This window comes from Cucurbita pepo, chromosome LG11, assembly GCF_002806865.2.
Source record: "Cucurbita pepo subsp. pepo cultivar mu-cu-16 chromosome LG11, ASM280686v2, whole genome shotgun sequence".
In the NCBI taxonomy this organism is placed as follows: Eukaryota; Viridiplantae; Streptophyta; class Magnoliopsida; order Cucurbitales; family Cucurbitaceae; genus Cucurbita; species Cucurbita pepo.
Genome location: NC_036648.1, coordinates 2,433,970 through 2,455,069, shown reverse-complemented (window position 1 = coordinate 2,455,069; position 21,100 = coordinate 2,433,970). Strand labels below are relative to the sequence as shown.

The 21,100-nt window shown below is 35.6% G+C and overlaps 4 protein-coding genes across 4 annotated transcripts; all 4 read right to left on the bottom strand.

The window, feature by feature from the left end:
* Nucleotides 1-2,502: 2,502 nt before the first annotated feature.
* Nucleotides 2,503-3,489, bottom strand: LOC111805493. Its single transcript, XM_023690596.1, has one exon. The coding sequence runs from the start codon at nucleotides 3,487-3,489 to the stop codon at nucleotides 2,503-2,505; it is 987 nt and encodes a 328-aa protein (XP_023546364.1).
* A 1,817-nt stretch (nucleotides 3,490-5,306) lies between these two features.
* LOC111806007 (F-box protein At1g78100-like) lies at nucleotides 5,307-6,416 on the bottom strand. Its single transcript, XM_023691326.1, has one exon. The coding sequence runs from the start codon at nucleotides 6,414-6,416 to the stop codon at nucleotides 5,379-5,381; it is 1,038 nt and encodes a 345-aa protein (XP_023547094.1). The 3' UTR covers nucleotides 5,307-5,378.
* A 1,442-nt stretch (nucleotides 6,417-7,858) lies between these two features.
* On the bottom strand, nucleotides 7,859-8,932 carry LOC111805492 (F-box protein At1g78100-like). Its single transcript, XM_023690595.1, has one exon. The coding sequence runs from the start codon at nucleotides 8,930-8,932 to the stop codon at nucleotides 7,868-7,870; it is 1,065 nt and encodes a 354-aa protein (XP_023546363.1). The 3' UTR covers nucleotides 7,859-7,867.
* A 6,018-nt stretch (nucleotides 8,933-14,950) lies between these two features.
* Nucleotides 14,951-17,220, bottom strand: LOC111805731 (probable trehalose-phosphate phosphatase J). Its single transcript, XM_023690948.1, has 11 exons — nucleotides 16,768-17,220; nucleotides 16,529-16,669; nucleotides 16,380-16,451; nucleotides 16,213-16,305; nucleotides 16,076-16,132; nucleotides 15,820-15,921; nucleotides 15,652-15,729; nucleotides 15,439-15,508; nucleotides 15,289-15,359; nucleotides 15,118-15,210; nucleotides 14,951-15,026 (listed from the first exon to the last, which is right to left on the bottom strand). The coding sequence occupies exons 1-11, from the start codon at nucleotides 17,026-17,028 to the stop codon at nucleotides 14,961-14,963; spliced, it is 1,104 nt and encodes a 367-aa protein (XP_023546716.1). The 5' UTR covers nucleotides 17,029-17,220; the 3' UTR covers nucleotides 14,951-14,960.
* Nucleotides 17,221-21,100: the final 3,880 nt, after the last annotated feature.

Genomic DNA, 21,100 nt, shown 5'->3' with positions numbered 1-21,100 from the left:
TGGGTTGGGTTGGGTTGACTCAGAAGTCAAGTGATACGTAACAGGCTAAACTAGATAATATCAAGTAGTAGTGAGTTTGGACGGTTACAAATAGCGTCAGAATTGTTTTAAAAGGAAATTAAAATTAAAATAGTTTGATTTAAAAGGAAATTAAAATTAAAATAGTTTGATGTGATAACTTTAATTTAGTATGAAGTAGATTTTTTAATTTGCTCTTTTTTATTTTTGAGAGATCCTGCTCTACAAGGTATTTATAAAATTTACGGATCTATTTTTTTTAGTTTAATATGTGTAACGAAATAAACGAGAGATTCATTTCACATTATTTAAATTAAATAACGTATTAAATACACCATATTAAATATTTTTTAGTTTTAGTTTGATTTAATTATTTAAAAAGATGATTATATTGAAAATATTTTAATGGGGGAGGCAAAGGACGATGTGATTTGAGAGGAGAAATTAAAGGCAAATTAAAAGGTATAATCATTATTAGTGGTGTAATGGGGAGTGGGCATAATCATAATTCATCCCAAATTATGGCCTCCAAACCCCTTCTTTTTTTATTCATCCTCTCCTTTCTCTTCTTCTAATTTCATATACTAATTTCATATACTGCTTTAATCTATTACATATTATCGTCAATTTCACAATTTTAAAATATCTATATTAGAGAAAGGTTTCTACCAATCTTACAGAGAATACTTGTTCCCCTCTACAACCGATGTGAGATCCCACACATTGTCTGTGCCAATACAATCTAAATGCTAAGTATAGTACAATTACCGGTCCTAGTGCTAGTATTATTATTATTTTTTTCGTTTCTCAATATCAAGCCGTCAAATCAAATCCATATGAATATTGGTAGAAAATATTTATGTTTAGTAAAAATATAACCTTTCTAAAAGAAGTCATGAGTATTGATTACCATTATTATTTATATTTATATTATTAAATATTTAATAATAATGTTTCTATATGTGCTGTAGTCATCATTAATACATAACTTAGAATTATTTGCAAGCAAGGACTCACCTTCGATCCTTGTAAGAAGCTCAATTAATATAATTTAATTCAACATTATTGTTCATCTTTATGTTTAAAGCTGTTGAACTAAAAAATTATACAAATAACGGAAGGTTTATTTTTTAAATTTTAAATATTTAATAATAATCAAACATAGCCAAGACGTCTATTACCATAACTAGGAATATACACAAATTGGATTGAACAAATTAGGTTGGTGACCCGAGCAACAGAAATAGAGTTTACAACCAAACCTATATTCAGGTTGGGTCGGGTCGGGCCGAATTTAATGGCAGCGGACTTGCGATTGTGCGGCACTCACTTTCCAACGACAAGTGAGCTAACCCAATTCGTTATTGCGTCGCCTACGACCAAGTGACGTATGCTCGAGCTTCTGGCCTCGATTTTAAGAGAAGGTTTTTTAAAGAGACATTATATAAGCATAATCAAGCAAGAGAGAAATAACAACAATTACAGTATATAACCTTGTGCAGACATAAGTTGTCATTTTGTTTATTTATTTTAAAAAATTTTAGTTATCCATGTCAACTCGGTTAATAACTAAAATCTTATAAAATTCAAATATCAAACATTTATAAGATCATCACTAATATCATTACAAATATTAAATGTAATCTTTTTAAGAGCAGGGTAGATGAGTAATGGGTTGGATTGCAACTCTGTTTGTAGGTGGGTCGATAGACAACTTTCAAACCGAACCAAATTTTCAGTTTTCTAAAAATTTAACTCAATGCAAATCGAAAAATATGTAATCTAACAGTCCCGATGCCACGAGTGAATAGAAAGTTGGAACTACATTGGATCTCACCTAAATCGACCCCTCTATCCTCTCAAGGAGAAGTTTGGTTTCAAACAGGAGAAATACTCCATGCTAATGTGCCTTAGATGATCCACATCTCAGGATCACACGCTCACGAGCACATTGAACTATTCATGTACCTAAGAGCCCACACAACCTAGCACATCGACACAATTATCAAGGACACACTCAACCACGAGAGCTATATGGGTAAAGATTGAAGAGTAGAAAGAACATCGAACAAAAACAACATGAATTCAAAGGATATTTTAGTTTAATTGGAAGATAGATCTAAGATTCCACAACAAGCTTAGGAACCAAATTTCTATAACAAAATGACAACAAAAATTGCTCAGATTCATGAGAGTGTCAGAGCTTAAATCATTGAAGTTTTCAAGTTAATACTCATGGCTCTGTTTTGATTATAAAATGATATCAAATTTCAAAATTTCACTGTACATCATCATATTCATGTTCTTCTTCTCTTACAAATTCAAGCAAAATAAACAAAACCCACATCAGATCATGAACAATCCGATCTGGGTTTCCCAGTTTTCGTAACAAATTTCATCCTTCAACTGGAAAACAACATGAAAAAACAGGGGAAAACAGAGCACAGAGTTTCTTATTAATTTCTCCGATCTTCATCGCCGCCGTCATCTCTTCCAGCTCCGGCTTCTCAGAAATGGGTCATCATTACATCTACTAGTACTGGATCCACTCACGACCCATGTCTCTTTCGCAATATCCGATGAAAGCTTGTAGAAATCAGCATCATAATCCATCACCACCAAGCTTTCCTTCTTAGCCACCGCCTCCTTCTCCTCCTCCATTAACAATTTCAAGCTGATTTTCGATTGTTTTTCTTCTTGTTCTTGTTCTTGTTGTTCTTGTTTTGGTTTCCGTTCAATCCAGCCGGTTGACGGCGCCGACCTGCAACGCATCAGTAACAGAGCATTTGGCGGCGGAACAGAGCAAGGCTGCAGCTCGCCGGTGTCGTTTCTGGGTTTGGTTTCTTCTTCTTCTTCTTCTTCGTCTTGTAGAACCATGAACCATTTCGAGAACATTGTTCTTCTTTTCGAAGTAGCTTCGGTGTGTGCTTCTTCGTATTCAGCTTCGGATTCAGGTTCGGATTCATATTCTTCTTCATCTTCTTCCTCTGTTGTGATGTCGTCGGATTCAGGGAAGCCTCTGAAGCAACGGAAATCAAACCGGAAACCTCGTAAACACGACAAGAAATTAACGATTTCTCTCTTGAAACCAAACGGATTTTGATCTTGAATTTGGTTTCCCCAATTGGGTATTTTCTTTTTCTTATGAATTCGTTCGATTTCTTCCATAACAGATTGCCAGTTCTTCGTGGACCGACGAGCATGGGGTTTAATTTTGATCTGGCCGGCGCAGGTAACCTTCGGCGAAGTGGGTTCCGACGCCATCTCCTTGGCCCATAGAAGAGGACTTGCTTGAGACTGAGACGGCGGCGGAGCTTTCTTCTGGTGGCGGCGGTGGGGTTCCGCCGATGCTCTGGCCGGACTGCAGGTGGGTTTGGGGAGGAGGGTAAGGCGGGCCCTCGCCGGAAAACAGACGAGAAGGTCCGCCGGCGGAGCGATGGATTTGGGTTTGGTATTATTTCTGGATTTCATGATTTGTGAATTGATGATGAAGAAGATGAGTGATGAATTTGGGTTTTAAAAGGAAATATTAAAGACAGGTTGGCTCACTTTTTTAGCCTTTAATTTATTATTTTTCCTTTTTATCATCATATCTCTCTCTTTATTTATTTTTTTATTTTTTTATTTTAATAATTCTTTACTTCTTTTATCTCTTTTGGGTCTTACAATGTGGTTACTTTCTTAGTCACTCTTCACTTTTTTTCTCCATCTCCAAATTCTTCCATTACAATCCACGCTTACCCGAACTTTTAGGTCGAGAGTACATGTAACCGTCTAAGTCTACTGTTACAGTTACAATATTATCTCCTTTGACCCATTACATATCGTTGTCAGTCTCATGATTTTAAAACGCGTCTACTAAGTAGAGGTTTTCATACCCTTATCGCGGTCAATCTCCACCCCTCCCATTTGGGGTCAGTGTCCTCGCTGGCACACCGCTTGATGTTTGGCTCTGATACCATTTGTAACGGCCCAAGTCCACCCCTAGCGAATATTGTTATCTTTGTGTTTTCCATTCTGTGCTTCTCCTCTTTTCTTCAAGGTTTTCAAAATGCGTCTACTATAGAGAGGATCTAAACGTACTCCGACCAGAGCTAGTCCGAGACACTGTTGAGAGTAGGGTTTTCCCTCAAGGTTTTTAAAATGAGTCTACTATGGAAAGGGTCTAACCTTACTCCGACGAAAGCTAGTCCCTAGACGATGTGAGACACTGGTCAGAGTAGAGCTATACCATCTCCATAATAGACACGTTTTAAAAACCTTAAGGAGAAGCCCAAAAAGGACAATATTTGCTAGCGGTGGACTTAGGTTGTTACAATATACTATTAATTAGTTGAGTTATTCTTAAATTGATAATGGACTAGACGTGCTCAAATGTAATTACAATATCCACGTTTAATAAACATTTCAAAACTAGGACTTGAAATAACGCGAGTGAACTTGAACGGAAGTTGGGACTCAAACACAATTACGTCATTCTATGTCATACGGTTATTCCATATCACAATTCTAATAGATTTTTTATTTATTTAAAGGGTGCAATTTATTTATAATAAAAATAAAGGGGAATAGTAATATAATATGGAATGGAAAAGTGAAAGGAAGCCCCCCACGAGTATTGTTTCATGATACAATAATTATGTCAACTAGTTAGGTTTAGGGTATGCCATGATACTCATTCATCCCCTATGGTGTCCATCATCAACAATCACAATATTTTATTCTTTATTCTCCAAATAATTTCTATGGGTTCTAATGGAATGATTTGAAGCCTCGTTCGTTAAATCTCGCTCGAGAAGCCTTGTTCGTATGCTTTATTGTTTAAATTTTTGTACTTTTACGTTATGAGTAGGATTAAAGATTCACGAGCTTACTCGTGAGAGGTTCCCGTAGGTATCATATAGACAAATGAACCACGGGTCTCCTTGTAAGCCTTTTCAAGAAATTGGGCTAACGGGTAATGGCAAACACGTGAGAGGGACATAACCTATCAAGCTATGTACTTACGAAGTAGAGACGTGTTTCCCTATGAGACCGTGAAGAAAAATATAAATAAAAGGGACTAATCCATTAAAAATAAAAAATAAAAAACAAAAACAAAAAAAGTCTGCTCTGATATTGGGCTCCTAGGCCCAAATATTGGGTCGTATTGGGCTCGTAGGCCCAAAGATTGGGTTGTATTGGGCTCGTAGGCCCAAATATTGGGCCCAATTAAAAGCGAGCCCTAAGTGGTCCAGAACAAATTAGAAATCAAGATTTTTAAAAAATAAAAGAAAATGTGCATATTACTGATATATTTTTTTTAGTTCAGAAATTTTAAAATTTACAATTTTTTCAAAAGAAAAAAAAAAAAAGAAAATCTAGAAAGAGTTAATCTCAAACTGACACCTCTTACCCTTCGTCAATAACGCTGCCACGGCGTCTGTGTACACATCATCATCTTCAAATGCGCTCAGGGCCAAGTCAGCGTCTTCTTTCTCCACGTCAGTAGATTGATCCATGCTGGCATTTCCAGTGGGCCTCACCACCACCAACGTAGCGTCCTCCATATAGAGCCCTTGCCGGATCTCCAGCAACGGCCAGCACTTCATCCTCACCGTCGTGCTCGGTATCCTAGTTCTCATCTGCAACCTCCCCGCTGCCTCTCCGCCGCCGCACATTCTCGATCTCCTAAAATCCTCTAAACCATTCTCCTCCATCACCACCACACCATTCCCTCCCCTGTCTCTCAACACCAGATTCTTCATCTCCAAATGCTCCTCCACCACCTCCGCCATCACGTGGTGCCTCGCCGACGCCGTCATCAGAGCGCCCATCATCCAGAGCATTCTCGCTTTCATCCCTGTGACAAAACCGAAATCAACACCATCCACTTCCATCACCTCTCGACCATCGGAGTTCCTAATCTTTTCAAAACTCAAAATCACACAGTTCCTAAGCGCATCACCGAACTCCGCTCTCCATTTAACGACTCTCTCAATTTCAAAATCTTTAGTCGGGAACTCGATCTGGAGGCGCTGGATCCGGTAGAACTGGCGGAGGATTTGCGCGGGAGACTTCTGCAATTTGGATTTGAGGAGAATAGAGGAAATAAAATAGAAGAAGGATTTGACGGTAGATTTAAAGAAGTTGAAGAGGTGAGAGTTAGGGCCGGAATCCGAATCGGAATCGGAATCGGAATCGGAGGAAATGATACAGTCGATCTTGAGAAAAAGCGAATCGCAATGAGGAACGAGGGAGTTGAAGCGCTTCGAGACGGCTCTGCAACGGATCAAGGTTTTGACATCGCAGACAGAGTTGAAGATCAGAAGAACGAGAGAATCGGGAAGAGAATCGAAGCCGTCGTCGTCGTCGATACGATTTGAAGAAGAAGCATCTTGTTCTTGTACTTCCGCCATTGGAAACCATATAAAGCTTTTTTTCTTTTTCCGTTTCTGCCTTTCATTTTTCGAACTATTTAACAGAAGCTAGGCGTGCAAGTCACGTGGGAGAGAGAGAGAGAGAGAGAGGGCAAAGTTGCGTGTGGTTTGACCTGACATCAGTGGGGCCCACAGGCCCAAAATTAAGCCCATTCAAATTAGTTTTAAAAACAATTAATTTATTTATTACCTACCAATTTAAAATTTATAAATTTTATGTTTAATAAAATAATTAATTAATTCATTACAAATAAGTTAAAACTTTTAAATTTATTAGATATTTTTTAAAAGTTTAGGATCAATTAAATAATTTTAAAAAATTAGAGACGAAATACAATTTTAATTAAACTTATAATGAACTAATTTATCGTGCTACGTCATCCGTTCAAAATGTCTTAATTTAACGATATTAAATTATATATATATTTAATTAAATTATTAAGAAAATTTGGAGTCTATTTGTTAAAGTTTAAAAAATAAATAGAATATTGTTACATAATAAAAATTTTGATTCTTTGGATATAAAAGTGACGACATGCCACATTAAGCATGTGATGTGAAACAGGACAATGAAATCAATTCAATCAAACTGAATTATTCAATGTTTACTGTAAAAAAATTAAATAGAAAAATAAGTAACCTTAATTGCATCATTTCAAAAATTCAATACGTTGAACCCTACTTATTAAACTTATTATCATTCCTTGGGTAGTAAATAGTAAATATTTTTACCCAAAAAAAAACAGTAATTTTTAATGTTTGTAAAAGTTTATACAATTAGTAGCCAGTCGGAAGTCAAAAGAAACATTACTACGAACATGGATGCCTTAAGAAGGTCAAAAGAGTTCGCAAAATAATAGAAGATTTTATAATGGAATGACTTCTTGATAAGTCTTGTTCGTGCTTTTTACGCTATGAGTAGGTTTAGAGACTCATGGGTTTACTCTGAAAAGGTTCCCGTAGGTATCATATAGACGAATAATCGACGGGTCTCCTTGAAAGCCTTTTCAAGAAGTTGGGTTGAAGACTAGTAGCACATATGTGAGAGGGACATGACCTATCAAGTTGTGTACTTACAAAGCTGATGCACGTTTCCCTCTTCTACTTACTTTTTAGTACAATTTCGACAACGAGACCGTGAAGGAAAATATAAAGAAGACTGACTCGTCCCGTTAAAAAAATACACAATACTACTCTAACTCGGCTCGATACTATTGTATATACCAATAAAGTGCACTTTACTCTCGGACAGTGACGTGGATTTTGTTGTTTGTCAAATTGGGCTCTTAGGCCCAAAGACTAGGCCAATTAGAAATCAAGATTTAAAAAAAAAAAATGTACATATTACTGATATATTTTTTTCAGCTCAGAAATTTTCAAATTTACAATTTTTTTAAAAGAAAAAAAAAAAAAAAAAAAAAAAGGAAAATCTAGAAAGAGTTTATCCCCATCTTAAGCCTAGTACCCTTCGTCAACAACGCTGCCACGGCGACTGTGTACAGATCATTATCTTCAAATGCACTCAGTGCCAAGTCAGCGTCTTCTTTCCCCATGTCAGCAGTTTCATCCTCGCTGGCATTTCCAGTCGGCCTCACCACCACCAACGTGGCGTCCTCCATACATAACCCGTGCTGGAGATCTAGCAATGGCCAGTACTTCATCCTTACAGTCGTTCTCGGTACTCTAGTTCTCAACGTCCGCCTCTCCGTCGTCCGTCTCTCCGACGTCTCTCCGCCGCCGCCGCGAACTCTCGATCTCCTAATATCATCTAAACCATTCTTCTCGATCACCACCACACCATTCCCTCCCTCGTCTCTCAACACCAGATGATTCATCTCCAAATGCTCCAGCACCACCTCCACCATCACATGGTGCCTCGCCAACGCCGTTATCAGAGTGCGCATCAACCAGGTCACTCTCGCTTCCATCCTTGGGAAGAAATCGACACCGAAATCATCCACAACCATCATCGCCCGACCATCGAATTTCCTAATCTTTTGAAAACTCAAAATCACGCAACTCCTAAACGTTTCACCGAACTCCGCTCTCCATTTAACGGCTCTCGCAACTTCAATGCCCTTAGTCGGAAACTCGATCTGGAGGCGCTGGATCCGGTGGAACTGGCGGAGGATTTGCGCGGGAGACGTCTGCGATTTGGATTTGAGGAAAACAGGGGACATAAAATAGAAGAACGATTCCAATGTAGTTTTAAAGAAGTCGAATAGTTTGGAGTTTGGAACGTAATCGGAATCGGAATCAGAATCGGAATCGGACTCGGAATCGGAGGAAACGGTATAGTCGATCTTGAGAAAAAGGGAATCGGAATGAGGAACGAGGGAGTTGAAGCGCTTCGAAACGGCTCTGCAACGGATCAAGGATTTGACGTCGGAGACAAAGTTAAATATCACAAGAACGAGGGAATCGGGAAGAGAATCAAAGCCGCCACCGGCGACGCGAATTGAAGAAGAAGCTTCTTGTTCTTGAACTTCCGCCATTAGAAACACCGTATAAACCTTTCTCTTCGTTCAGTTCTTTATTTCCGTTTCAGCCTCCCATTCTTTGAACTTATTAACAGAAGCTAGGCGTGCAAGTCACGTGATGAGAGAGAGAGAGAGAAACAGAGCGGGCCATGTTGCTGTGGTTTAACCGTTACCTGACATCAGTGGGGCCCACAGGCCCAAACTTAAAGCCCATTTAAATTCATCCAAATTTTTTTAAGTCTCTTCTCGGAATGTTTTACAAAATAAAAAGGAATATTAAAATATTTTCTAACATAATATTAATATTATTATCGGTCCCACAAATTATTTATTTATTTATTTTTAATAATTTTAAATATTTGTTTATATACTTTCTAATTTTAGTTTAACATAAGTATAATAATTAATAAATTTAAATTCATGGAATATAAATTATAAATTTATTATCCTAGTTTGATTTTTATTTTATAATTTATTATATATTTTTTAAAAGTTTAGGGACAAATTAAAGAACTTTAGCCCACAAAATTACAGTACGTTGGAATCCTCATGAACAGACAAAAATTACAGTCCAGTGATAATGATCAAATGACATTGCTTCTTTCGGCCCAAACTCACGAATCTCTTAAATATGATACAAAATGAATGTTATTATATCGTTGATAAGAGATTTCTCTAAGGAGAAGGAGTCCTCGACCCGTAAGAGTCTGGGCTCCTAGAATATGGCACCTTTGGGGCTTTTTATTTGATTGTATCCAAAGGCCCAATGAATTGGGCTTTCCTTATTGGGCTAGGTCATTTTGGGGAACCGTGCAGTAGCAAACACGAGATATATCTTCCAACGAATAAGGGTTTGTTCGAATCTTCTCGTAGACCCTCGTGAGGATAACCAGATAGACAACGTTAGACGGAGAGGCAACGAAATAACAAACTTAGTTATGAAAAATTATTGAAATTAAGAAATATATGTGAGGAATAATGACTGACTCGAAACGGTAAATAATGTGTCGGTAAAAAAAAAAGGGTAAGGGTTGACCGAGTAAAAACCGAACCCCAAACACTTTTATCTAATATTAAACCTAATGAATTGTAAAAAAAATGGCTTGGAATTCGGATTTGGTTTGAAGAAACTACCATCCAATGCCTTTCCCTCTTCCTCCTATCCCCATGCAATCCATGCAAACCACAAACCACACCCATTACTCTTCATTCCCTAATTCTCCTTCTTCTTCTTCTTCTTCTCTATCCTCCTTTTTCTTCTCTCTCTATGGCGGAGCCGGAGCGGATTCACTCTAATCTTCTACCCGTCCATCCCGGGTTCTCTCCCGGCACCTACGTCATTCAGATCCCCAAGGATCAAATCTATCGCATTCCACCTCCTGAAAACGCCTTCATTGTCGAATGTCATCGTAACCCTTCTGTCTCCACTTCTAACCGTCGTCGCTCTTGTTGTTTTCGTGTCTTCCTCCCTATCTTCATCGTCCTTCTCTTCATCCTCATCCTCGCCCTCGTCCTCCCTCCTCTTCTCACCCCTCCCAAACCCCCCGTCTTTAAGCTCATCAAATTTCGATTCACCCCCTCCACCCGTGACTTCCATATAGTCCTGAATATCCTCAACCCTAACCCTTCTGGCTTCATCGAGTTCAAATCTCCCTCACACGCTTCCCTCTCCTTCCGAAAACACAAAGTCGCTGTGGCTAAGTTCCCTCTTATACAACAAGAACATGGCTCCCAACGACATGTCGCGTTAGCCCTTCACACCAAATCCTCCTCGTTCCCCAAGGAATTGGAGAGACAAATCAAAAACAAGTCGAAGCTCAAAACTTCCATGTCTTTGATGATGGATCTTCCTGCTCATACGAAAGGTCGACTCTCGACACGTCGGGATGTCAAATTTGTTGTCGTTTGTAGCTTCATGGTCAACACGTTGGGAAAAAATTCACATATACTATCACAAGATTGTCAAAGTGAACGCCAATGACAATACGATACCAAAAAAGGGTAAAAATTATTGGTATATTCACTTCCATTTTCATTTGCTTACCCTATATACGATTAAACAACGTCAATGGTAACCCGTATCATCTCTTAACCTTCGTCTCGTTATAAGGGCAGTTTTTTTCAATCTCTTTTATGTGAACTTTTCTCTGTTAATCGATGGTTTTTTAGGGTTCATGTCTTTATAATTTCTTTATATAATTCTTAGGGTTCTAAAAATTCAACCTTAAAAAATTAATTGAGTTCGATCTATACGGTTTGGATTGGATAATCCGAACTGACCGAATTCTCGAGTCATGAACACCAGTTTTTTCTCGTAAACCCGTGATTTCAAACATTGATTTTGTAGTCCTCTAATTCTTAAAAAAAAAATCGTCTCGAGATTAGTTAACTCGATGAAATCGTCTCGAGAGTTGACGTGGCAACCTATTAACCCTTCGTATTGATTCAACTCTCAATTTCTTTGTATAGAAAATTGTGACGTAAATCATAATCATTAATGAAGAATATTAAACAGATTAATTTACAATTAATGATCCCCAAAACACATGTTCATTGCATTTGTAGCTAATAATTCTGTGTCCATTCATCATATCATATATTAATATCTACTTTAATCATTAGTGCTCTTTATTCTCGTGTTTATATAATCGATAATCCGACCAATTCAGATTACTCAAACAAAATTACAAAAGTTGAATTAGATTAGATTTTTTTTTTTCGTTTAGGTCGGGTTGAATTTTTTGAAAGCCAAAAAATTTGGTTCGGTTTACGGACTGACATTTTTTTTAACGAAATCAACCTGAAAATAGGATTACAATCCGACCCTAAACCATATTTTTTTATAAAAAATTAAAAATATTTAATGTTTATGATATTAATGATGCGTTGTTACCCGTAAATGTTTCAATGTTTGATATTTGAATTTTATGAAATTTGAGTTATTAATCTGACGTGTCGTGTGGATAAGTATGATTTTTTTTTAATTATTAAAAAAAATAAGAAAATCCCGACAACCCAATCCAACTTGTGTAAGAAATCTAACTCAGCCCAACTCAACCCATATTATAACCGCCAAAGCCGACAGCTAGTAGATGTTGTCCTCTTGTGGCTTTCTATGTCAGGCTTCTCTCAAGCCCCTCACGGTTAACCAACGTGGGATCTCGCAATCCACTCCCCTTCATGGTCCAGCGTCCTCGCTAGCATATTGCTGGATGTCTGTCTCTAATACCATTTGTAACAGCCTAAGCTCACTCCTAGCCGATATTGTCCTCTTTGAGCTTTCCTTTCCGAGTTTCTCCTCAAGTTAAATAAATAAAACACGCAAAGTTAAAACTCGAAGGTAAAACCAAAATTATCGTTTTTTAAAATCAAGCCCACTAAGAACGGTTAGTTTTTATCGAACATTTAGAATGATATTACAAAAGTACCATTATCATTACTTGAAAACTAAGAAAATATGTGATTGTTCTATCTAAAAGTAAAAACACCCTAGAAAGCAAACATCTAGGGCATATGTTCCCTTGGGAAAGGTCATGTCCAAGTCACATGCAAATCAATATCTAATAATATAGGGCACCCCTCCACGACCAAGGGCCATCTAGGTGCCACCCCACACTTCTATTATTATTATTGTTATTATTATTCTTATTATTATTATTGAGAATCTCAATGAACCCTTCCTTTTCTTTACGATATGCAAAGATAAAGACACATGCCCTTCACTTGGTGGGTATCCCCCCAGTGAATGGACTCAAAGAGAACAAAAAAAGCCCCACCATTTCTAATAATAATGCTCCTGCACTCACGTACATTTTTGTTTCCATACTAGCATAAAAACAACAAACATCGTCCTACCTTCTCGAGTTCTCTCGAGCATTCGAGCATAGAATAATAACGTGGGAGAAGGAACAATCAACGATCGATCTTACTCGAGAGTTTTCGAGGGTACGTAAAACATTTACAAACCCATCTCGGGAGGAGTTACTAGGAGGTCGAGGACAGAGAATATAGTCCGGGAAAGACGGTTTTAGGGCAATAATTGGAGCGTTTTTAGGGTTTAGAAGAAGCAATGATGGGATTGAATATGCTTTTCTTTACACGTCTGAAAAATGAAAAGATTCAACTAGAGAGGGATGGATGTTGAGTTGTGTTTGTGTATATATAGTTTTGGTGTAAAACCCATTAATAAATATTTAATAATTTATTTATTTATTTATTTATTTATATAAAGAAAAAAAAAGGGGGAAAAATGTGATTTTTATTAGGGTGAAGAAGTGGAATCCAACTCCTCATTCAACAATGATTTCCCCTTTTTCCCAAGGAGTAGTGGGTTTTCCTTTTTCACCACCTAACTCCTTGAAAATAACTCCATTAATCAAAACCACCATCATCCAATCACTAAGATTCCTTTTAGATACCCGTTACGATTTCAAAGGTCGATGATCTAATCTTACGCTCGATAATTGTTGAATTAAACGAAAACTCGAGAATAGTTTCTGTAAAGGGTTAGACTAATCACGTATACAATCCTTGAATTCTCGGTGTGGATGCTGTATTGTTGGTTCTCATCCTTCAGAGGTTACGTGTAACAGTCCGAGTCCACTGTTAGTAGATATTGTCCGTTTTGGCCCGTTACGTATCTCCGTAAGCTGTTGTGAGATCCCATATCGATTGAAGAGGAGAACGGAACATTCCTTATAAAGGGTGTGGAAATCTCTCCCTGGTAGATGCGTTTTAAAACTGTTAGGCTGACGACAATACATAACGGGCCAAAATGGACAATATCAGCTAGTGGGTAGACTTGGACTGTTACAAATAGTATCAGGATCAAACACTAGGGCCCCAAGGGGGCTGGACTGTGAGACCCCACATCGGTTGGAGATGAGAACAGAGCATTCCTTATAAGGGTCTAGAAACTTCTCTCTAGAATACGCGTTTTTCAAACCGTTAGGCTGATGACGATACATAATGGGCTAAAATGGACAATATCAGCTAGTGGGTAGACTTGGGCTGTTACAAAATAGTATCAAAACTAGACATTTGCAGTGTGCAAGTAAGGTCGCTGGGCCCCAAAGGAGGTGGATTGTGAGATCTCACATCAGTTGAAGATGAGAACGGAGCATTTCTTATAAGGGTCCAGAAACCTCTCTCTAGTAGACGCATTTTAAAACGGTATACGTAACTGGCCAAAATGGACAATATCTGCTAGTGGGTGGACTTGGGTTGTTACACTACGAGTGTGATAGGCACATCCGTCAACAAAAGGATCAACCTAAGATGATCATCACATGGCTACGAGAATCTATCAAACACTCTTGTTGAAATGCTAACGCTAATGAGTTCGGACATATATCGTAAGATCTAAAGGGTAAAGGAGATTAATTATGATCCAAAATCGAGAACAAAGTAGGAGCTAGAGACATAAAAGTGTTACTTTTTAGGTTGTTTAATCATAGTTGAAGTGATACCATATCACAATCATCATCAATCATCTAAGTTTAAACTTAGATCACTTTGAGTATCAATAGTTTTGGTTCAAAAGCCAAAAGAAAACCCTTTACGATCATGCAACTATTTAAGGCATTTAAAGGCAAAAGGGTTTTCTTTACGATCGCTATGTTCATATCGTGCTCGAAATGTTTTATTGTTGTACTTCTTTCTTGGTAGCTCAGTTGTAAAATTTTTAAAATTAAACGTGTTTGACTTGAAGTAATTCTATGTTAGAGGACCTCTTAGAATGGGACAAAAAGTACTAAAAGATCCGTGTTGATTTATCGGGATAATCAAGACAAATAGGTAACGTGATTTTGAGCAGTGGGGTTACAGCTCTTTCGAGTTTAACGAGGTAGAGCTCGAGATTATATCGTATCTTTTGAAGTTTCTTAGGTAGCGGACAGGTAGACAAATAATTTAGAAATTGATATTAATTAATAATGAGCATAAAAACATAAACATAAAATAGAGAATTAATTTGAAAATCCACTCTTTGAGTGAATTCAAAATTACTTAAATGTCCTTATATATATATATATATTTTAATTAATCAGATGGAGTGGGAAAATCCCTTTGATCTTTTCCAATTCACCAGCCGACACAGAAACTCTTCTACCTGCACCAAACAAATTCAAAAAGGGTAAAAACGTAAATGTACATAGAGATTTTTTAATTTTAAAAAATTAAAAAAAAATTAAGTTAATTACCTCGGATGGTTCTTGCAAGGAATAAGAAGCACAAGTTTCCTTAGGGAATTTCGACACTAAAATTCCAAACCCTAATCCTTTACTTTGCAAAACCTGTCCAATTCATATAATCCCAAATTCATAAATAAATAAAAAAACATTTATTATTTTATTTCGTAAAAAATATCGTACCTTAAATGCATCCTCGTCCGTCCGATCATCTCCAATATAAACCGGCAAAACATCATTAGAATTTGCAAACCCTGATCAAAGTCAACCATATCAGCACCGACAAACCCTACATTACACATTAGGTTAGATAATAATACGAGTTTAATCCACCTAACGACTCGAGTAAGAATTCCAAAGCTTTGCCCTTGTCCCATTTGATAGCAGGTCGAATCTCGAGTACCTATCGAAATTATTTGTATTTTTAGCAACCGTGAGAAAAATAAATAAATAAATAAAAATAATGGTCGTAAAAAGTAAAAAGTTGGCACGTGCGGGTGAGATACCAGGATTTTTCCATAATTAAAATAAAAATAAAAAATTTACCTTTCTTCCTAAAGTGAGAATCAATTTAGGATATTGATTAACCACGGATTTAACTCGGTCCGCTAATCCAGCCCATTTCTGTAATTTCACTCCCAAAAAAAAGTAATTAATAATTTATTTTTATTGGGATTTATTTATTTATTTATTTATTTGAAGAAAAATAATTACTTTTTCATCGACGCAGCGAAAATGCACAGAAATGCAGAACTTATTGTTTTCCACTTTTGCCCCTGTAATGGACTTTGTTATTTCTGACAACGTTTTATGTACCTGAAATAAATAAATAAATTTAAAATTTAAAATTTAAAATATAATTAAATTAATAATAGTGTTTGGATACGGGCTTGACTTTTTCCCACAAACAAACACAAACCTCGTCAGTTTCAAAATAAATAAATAAATAAAATAAAATAAAATTACAAACCTCGTCAATCATGGGTAGCAGCTCGCTTGCCGGTTGGAAAAGCACTGCTTCATTGCCCTGGAATTTATTTGTTTTTAATATTAATTTAAATATATAATATTAATTAATTAATTTATTTATTTATTTATTATGCTTACTTTGTTGGATTTATAGCCTTTTGTTGGGCCTTGTATGTCCATTCCATGGCTACCTGCGTAGAACAGCTCTGCTAATCCTACGAACTCGTACACCTGCAAAGTCATGATAGTTTATGCTTAAAGTAGACAATATCGTATCGTTGTGGAGAGTGTCGTGAAATTTGTACCTTGTCTCGACGCCTTCCGCTGACGATGGCGGTGGGAAAATGGGCGGCGATGTTCTTTACGGCTGCTCTCATCTGCTTGTCGGATGAGTGAATGGTGAGAGAATTGGATGAATGGTTGTGTTAATGGGGTGATTTTGAAGAACACTAACCTCATGGGTCATGAATGCTCTGTCGGGATCTTCAACGATTGGGGAAAGAGTGCCGTCGTAATCCAAGAACATGACGATTTGTTTGCCTTTTGAGGCGGTTGTAATTTCGTCGAACATGTTGAGTGCAGATGGGAGATGAAGCTACAATGTGTAACAAAACAGAGTGAGAATTGGAAGGGATTAAGGAAGGAAGGAAGGAAGGAAGAAGAACAGGGGAGGGAGGGAGGGAGGGAGCTGACAATCCATGGCGGCGATTGAGCGGTGGATTGGGAGAGAGAAATTGCTGAGTTCAGACGTGTTGGAGATGAAGCTCTCATCAAATCAACAGAACAAGCAATGGCTCTGTTTCTGCCTCCTCCTCCTCCTCCGCCGCATCCGCCATTTTCAGTTCTTTTGAGAAGCTTCTTCTTTAACATATTCGCTGCAAATCCGCCGATTCTGGCGGCTGTTATGGCGGCGCCGATTCGGGATTTGGCGAGAGACGGTTTCTGGTTGGTCATATGTCGGGGATGAAGAATTGAAATGAAAAACAGAGCAAAAACAGAGTAAAAACAGAGCAAAAAACAGAGCAAAAACAGAGGATGTTGAAGAAGAAGGAGACGAAGACGATGATGATAAGGAAAGAAAGGGTGAATTTATAACAGAGATTCATAGCGCTAATGGACCAAATTATTAATCTTTTCTTTGCTTTAGTTGCTGTACTTTTCAGCCACCACTCGCTCATCCCCACCACCCCCAAACATTATTCTCTCCCTCTCTCTAAATATCCATTTTCTTCTTAAATAAATATTTTTCTTTAATTAATAATTAAAATACTCCGCATCGATTCATTATTACATTAACAATCACGTAAATAATTTAACCAAAATGACGGGTTACTACCGTGTTTTATGTCATTGTCTCAATCAATAAATTAGAGGTTCAAATTTTCTTGCTTCGAGATTAAGAGAACGAAAATGCGCTAAGGACCACTAAACCCACTTCCAAATATTTAAAATAAATAATTAAAAAAATTGATTTTTGTTTTATTATTATTTATTTTAAATTTCTATTTTTTTATGATCCATAATAATACAATGCTTCAATTAATTAATATTAATGTCTTAATTTTAAAATTTTTAATTGTGACACTCGAGTAAATGAGTGGTACAGGGATAAATTGAGAATATGATAACTAAAAAAATGCTTAAAATAATTAATAATTAGTACATATACCAACAAAATACACCTTCGTTTACGATGACTCGACTTTAAAAAACCCAAAATTAAGTGAAGTAATTCATCTTGTAATGACCCGTGTTAGGATGTAGAGGAATGTCGGGACTATCGAGTATTGAATCTATATACGATCAATTGTACTATATTAATTAAATTTTACTATAATAATAATAATAAATAAAAATAAAAATGTTACCAAACAAATTTATAAAGTAAAATTATTATCATATGGGTTTCAATTTTGGAATAAAACAAATATCTTGCACCTTTTAAAGTTAGAAAAAAATAGCTACTTTTTTTCCTTTTTTATTTATTTATTTTAATTTTAATTATTGATTAAAGTGGAAATATAATGGGAAATAACATAAATTGGACTTTTTCTTTCACAAGTCAATTTTTGTTTGTTTTTTTTTATTATTTTATTTTTATTTTATTTTTCTCCTTCCTTTTATGTTTTCTTTTAAAAACAAAAGTAGATAATAAAATTTAATTATTTCTTTTATTATTTTCAGTATTTCAAATAAATATATTAATATCAGTTGAATCATTCCATTAAAATTTAACATATTTTATTTATTATAATATCCCATATTGAAATATAAATAAGGTTGACAAAAATATATTATTATTTAAGGATGAAGCTTTTATTGTCGGAAAATTAATAGTTTCCTTTTTCCCATGATTATGTCGTGGGAATTATGTAATTTAGTTAATAACAGACTAAGAAAAAGATTCCATATTCTCACAAAATAATTAGTAATACATTTACCTTCCTTTTCTCAATCCTCGAGTGCTAATTCTAACTTGGGGTTGCTTAAAATACCTATAAAATGTCCAAATCTCAATCCTCGAGTTTTGGTCCTTGAATTTTTACGTGTAGAGATTTCGTGTTTACTTAAACTTGCACGACGAGACTTAGAATCGTGGGTCGTGTACTAATGAAATGAATACACATGGTGGTAGCTCCCGAAGGATCGGAAACAGAATATTTGAAAGTCAGAAACGGAATCTAAATCTAAACGCAATTATATAAGAAGGTAGGCGTGTCGATGCGCGGGAATAATGGGTGTTAGAGTCAAAAGTTTTGTGTGGTCGAAGAAGAAGAATGAGAGTTAGGCAAGGTGTTTGAAATGGGGAGCCAAATACAAAGTTTGGAATAACTTGGGGATGAAGGAAAAAAGGTTAAACAATAAATAAATAAATAAATATATATATATACTAATTAGCTGAGCTATGTTTAAATTTATTTAATCGAGTCGGGTTTTTAAATTTTATTATTTATGTTTTCAAATAATTTATAAGAGCACCCTTCTTAAAAAAATATTCTTTAAAATAAATTATATTCACTTTAAATCTAATATTCTACGAACGATCTCACTAGAAGACAAATCAAATTCGACTAATCTTATAATAAGAATAATAATATAAAATATTATAAAGCAACTCGATGGGTGAATTAAAGGATCTAATGCTCTATTAAAAGTAGCTAAAAATCTAATAAGAACCGCTTTTCTGATATATTATTATTATAATTATGGCCATCTAGTTTGAGAAAACAGTAGCTACAGTAGAGCAGACAGACTTTAACGAGTTATTTAGCTGTTAATAGATTTATTCTTTAAAGTCGGGATTAAACAATCAATTTTTTTTTAATATATAGACGGAATAGAAATATATTTTAAAATTCGATATGAAAATACGAATTTTTTATTTAAAAATATTATTCTCTATCAGCCAATGGTTTCTATAAAACAATGTCCACTTATTTGTCTTGTTTATTGAGACAACAAATTTGATAATTTAATTAGAAAAATACATAATATACACGTCAGAATAATAATAATAATATTATTATTATTTTGGTTAGGTGTGAAATTAAATATCAAGATTTCTGCCATCTACCAACTTACGTGTAATCTTTATAAGCTTTGAATATTTGGCCAAATAAGGAAAGCCGGGTGGCCAGATCTGTCCATGTCATTAGCTGATGTGGCCGCTTCAAAAAATAAATAAAAATACTGAAACTAAAACACCCCCTTAACTGAAATAACTGTCGCTTCAAATATCCACTGGATTTTCAGTTACAAATCATGGTCCCCACACTTTTTCACTAATAATAATTACAGATTTAACTTAATTAAATAAATGGGCCCCACTTTTCACACTTGTTTCTGATGGGACATGTCATCCCAGCTTGGCAATGATTCATCTGGGCCCACTAATTAGTGCTCTCCCCACCCATTTTGCTTTCTCCACCCACAAACTTTATTTTTTATTTTTTATTTTTATTTTTAACCTTCTAATTTTAATATCTACTCGCTCCATATAGTTTTTGTCACATATATATTTTTTTTATAATAAGGTCCGAGTTAGGTTAATGAATATAATTCATAGTTCAATATTGTAACATTATTTTCAATACAAACTTTATATAAATGTCGTTTGCTGCCTTTAATCTCGAAGCTTCAATAAAGAATAATATCATTTTTTAATTAAAGATATTATTAAATTAATAAATCTAAGTACAGAGATTTATAAAGTCATTATTAGGGTTTTACATTTGTCGTACGTACGATGGTCGATGGTGAATCACTTCAGAATATTTTTATAAACCCTAATTTTCTTAGTTTCTAATGATTATTGTGTTTGAAAAGTATATCTACACCACTTAATATATTAATCTTCCATTATGATAATATCTTGTCTTATCTTCTTCTTTTATACCCTCTCGAAATAATAATATAATATAAAGCTCGGTTCTAACGTTTTGAACCTGAACTTCAATGTTATTTCTTTCGATATGATTTCACTCAAAGTATAGATATCAATTTCGTTACGTAACTTTAACGTGTAAAATTGTTTTTAATATATAGTGATATATGTATTTGTGGTCACATTAGGAGTGTACATAGGTCGGGTCGAGTCGACTGAACAAAAAAAAAAAAAAATCTTTTAGACCCATCAAAATTTTTGAGTTGGATGGGTTGGTATCCCGAACAATCTATATACATTTCACAACCCAACTCTCTATTTCTGAGTTGAATTGTCACATAAAGTTCATATATCGAATATTTACAAGTCATAATGCATCACTGACATCAGTTACAAATGTTAAATATTTTTAATCTTTTTAAAATTAGGGTTGAGTTGGGTTACAACCCTATTTCTCGGTGGTCGAGTTGACCCAACTAAAAAAATGTCAACCTGCAAATCAAATTGAAAAAAATCTAACTCGACCCAATTTTTACGATTTGGGTTGAGTAGTCTAGGTTGGTTGGATTATCGGGTCATACATGTAGAGATTCTAGCTGCTAACGATTCACTAAGAAAACCCGCATTTTGTAATACACGTAG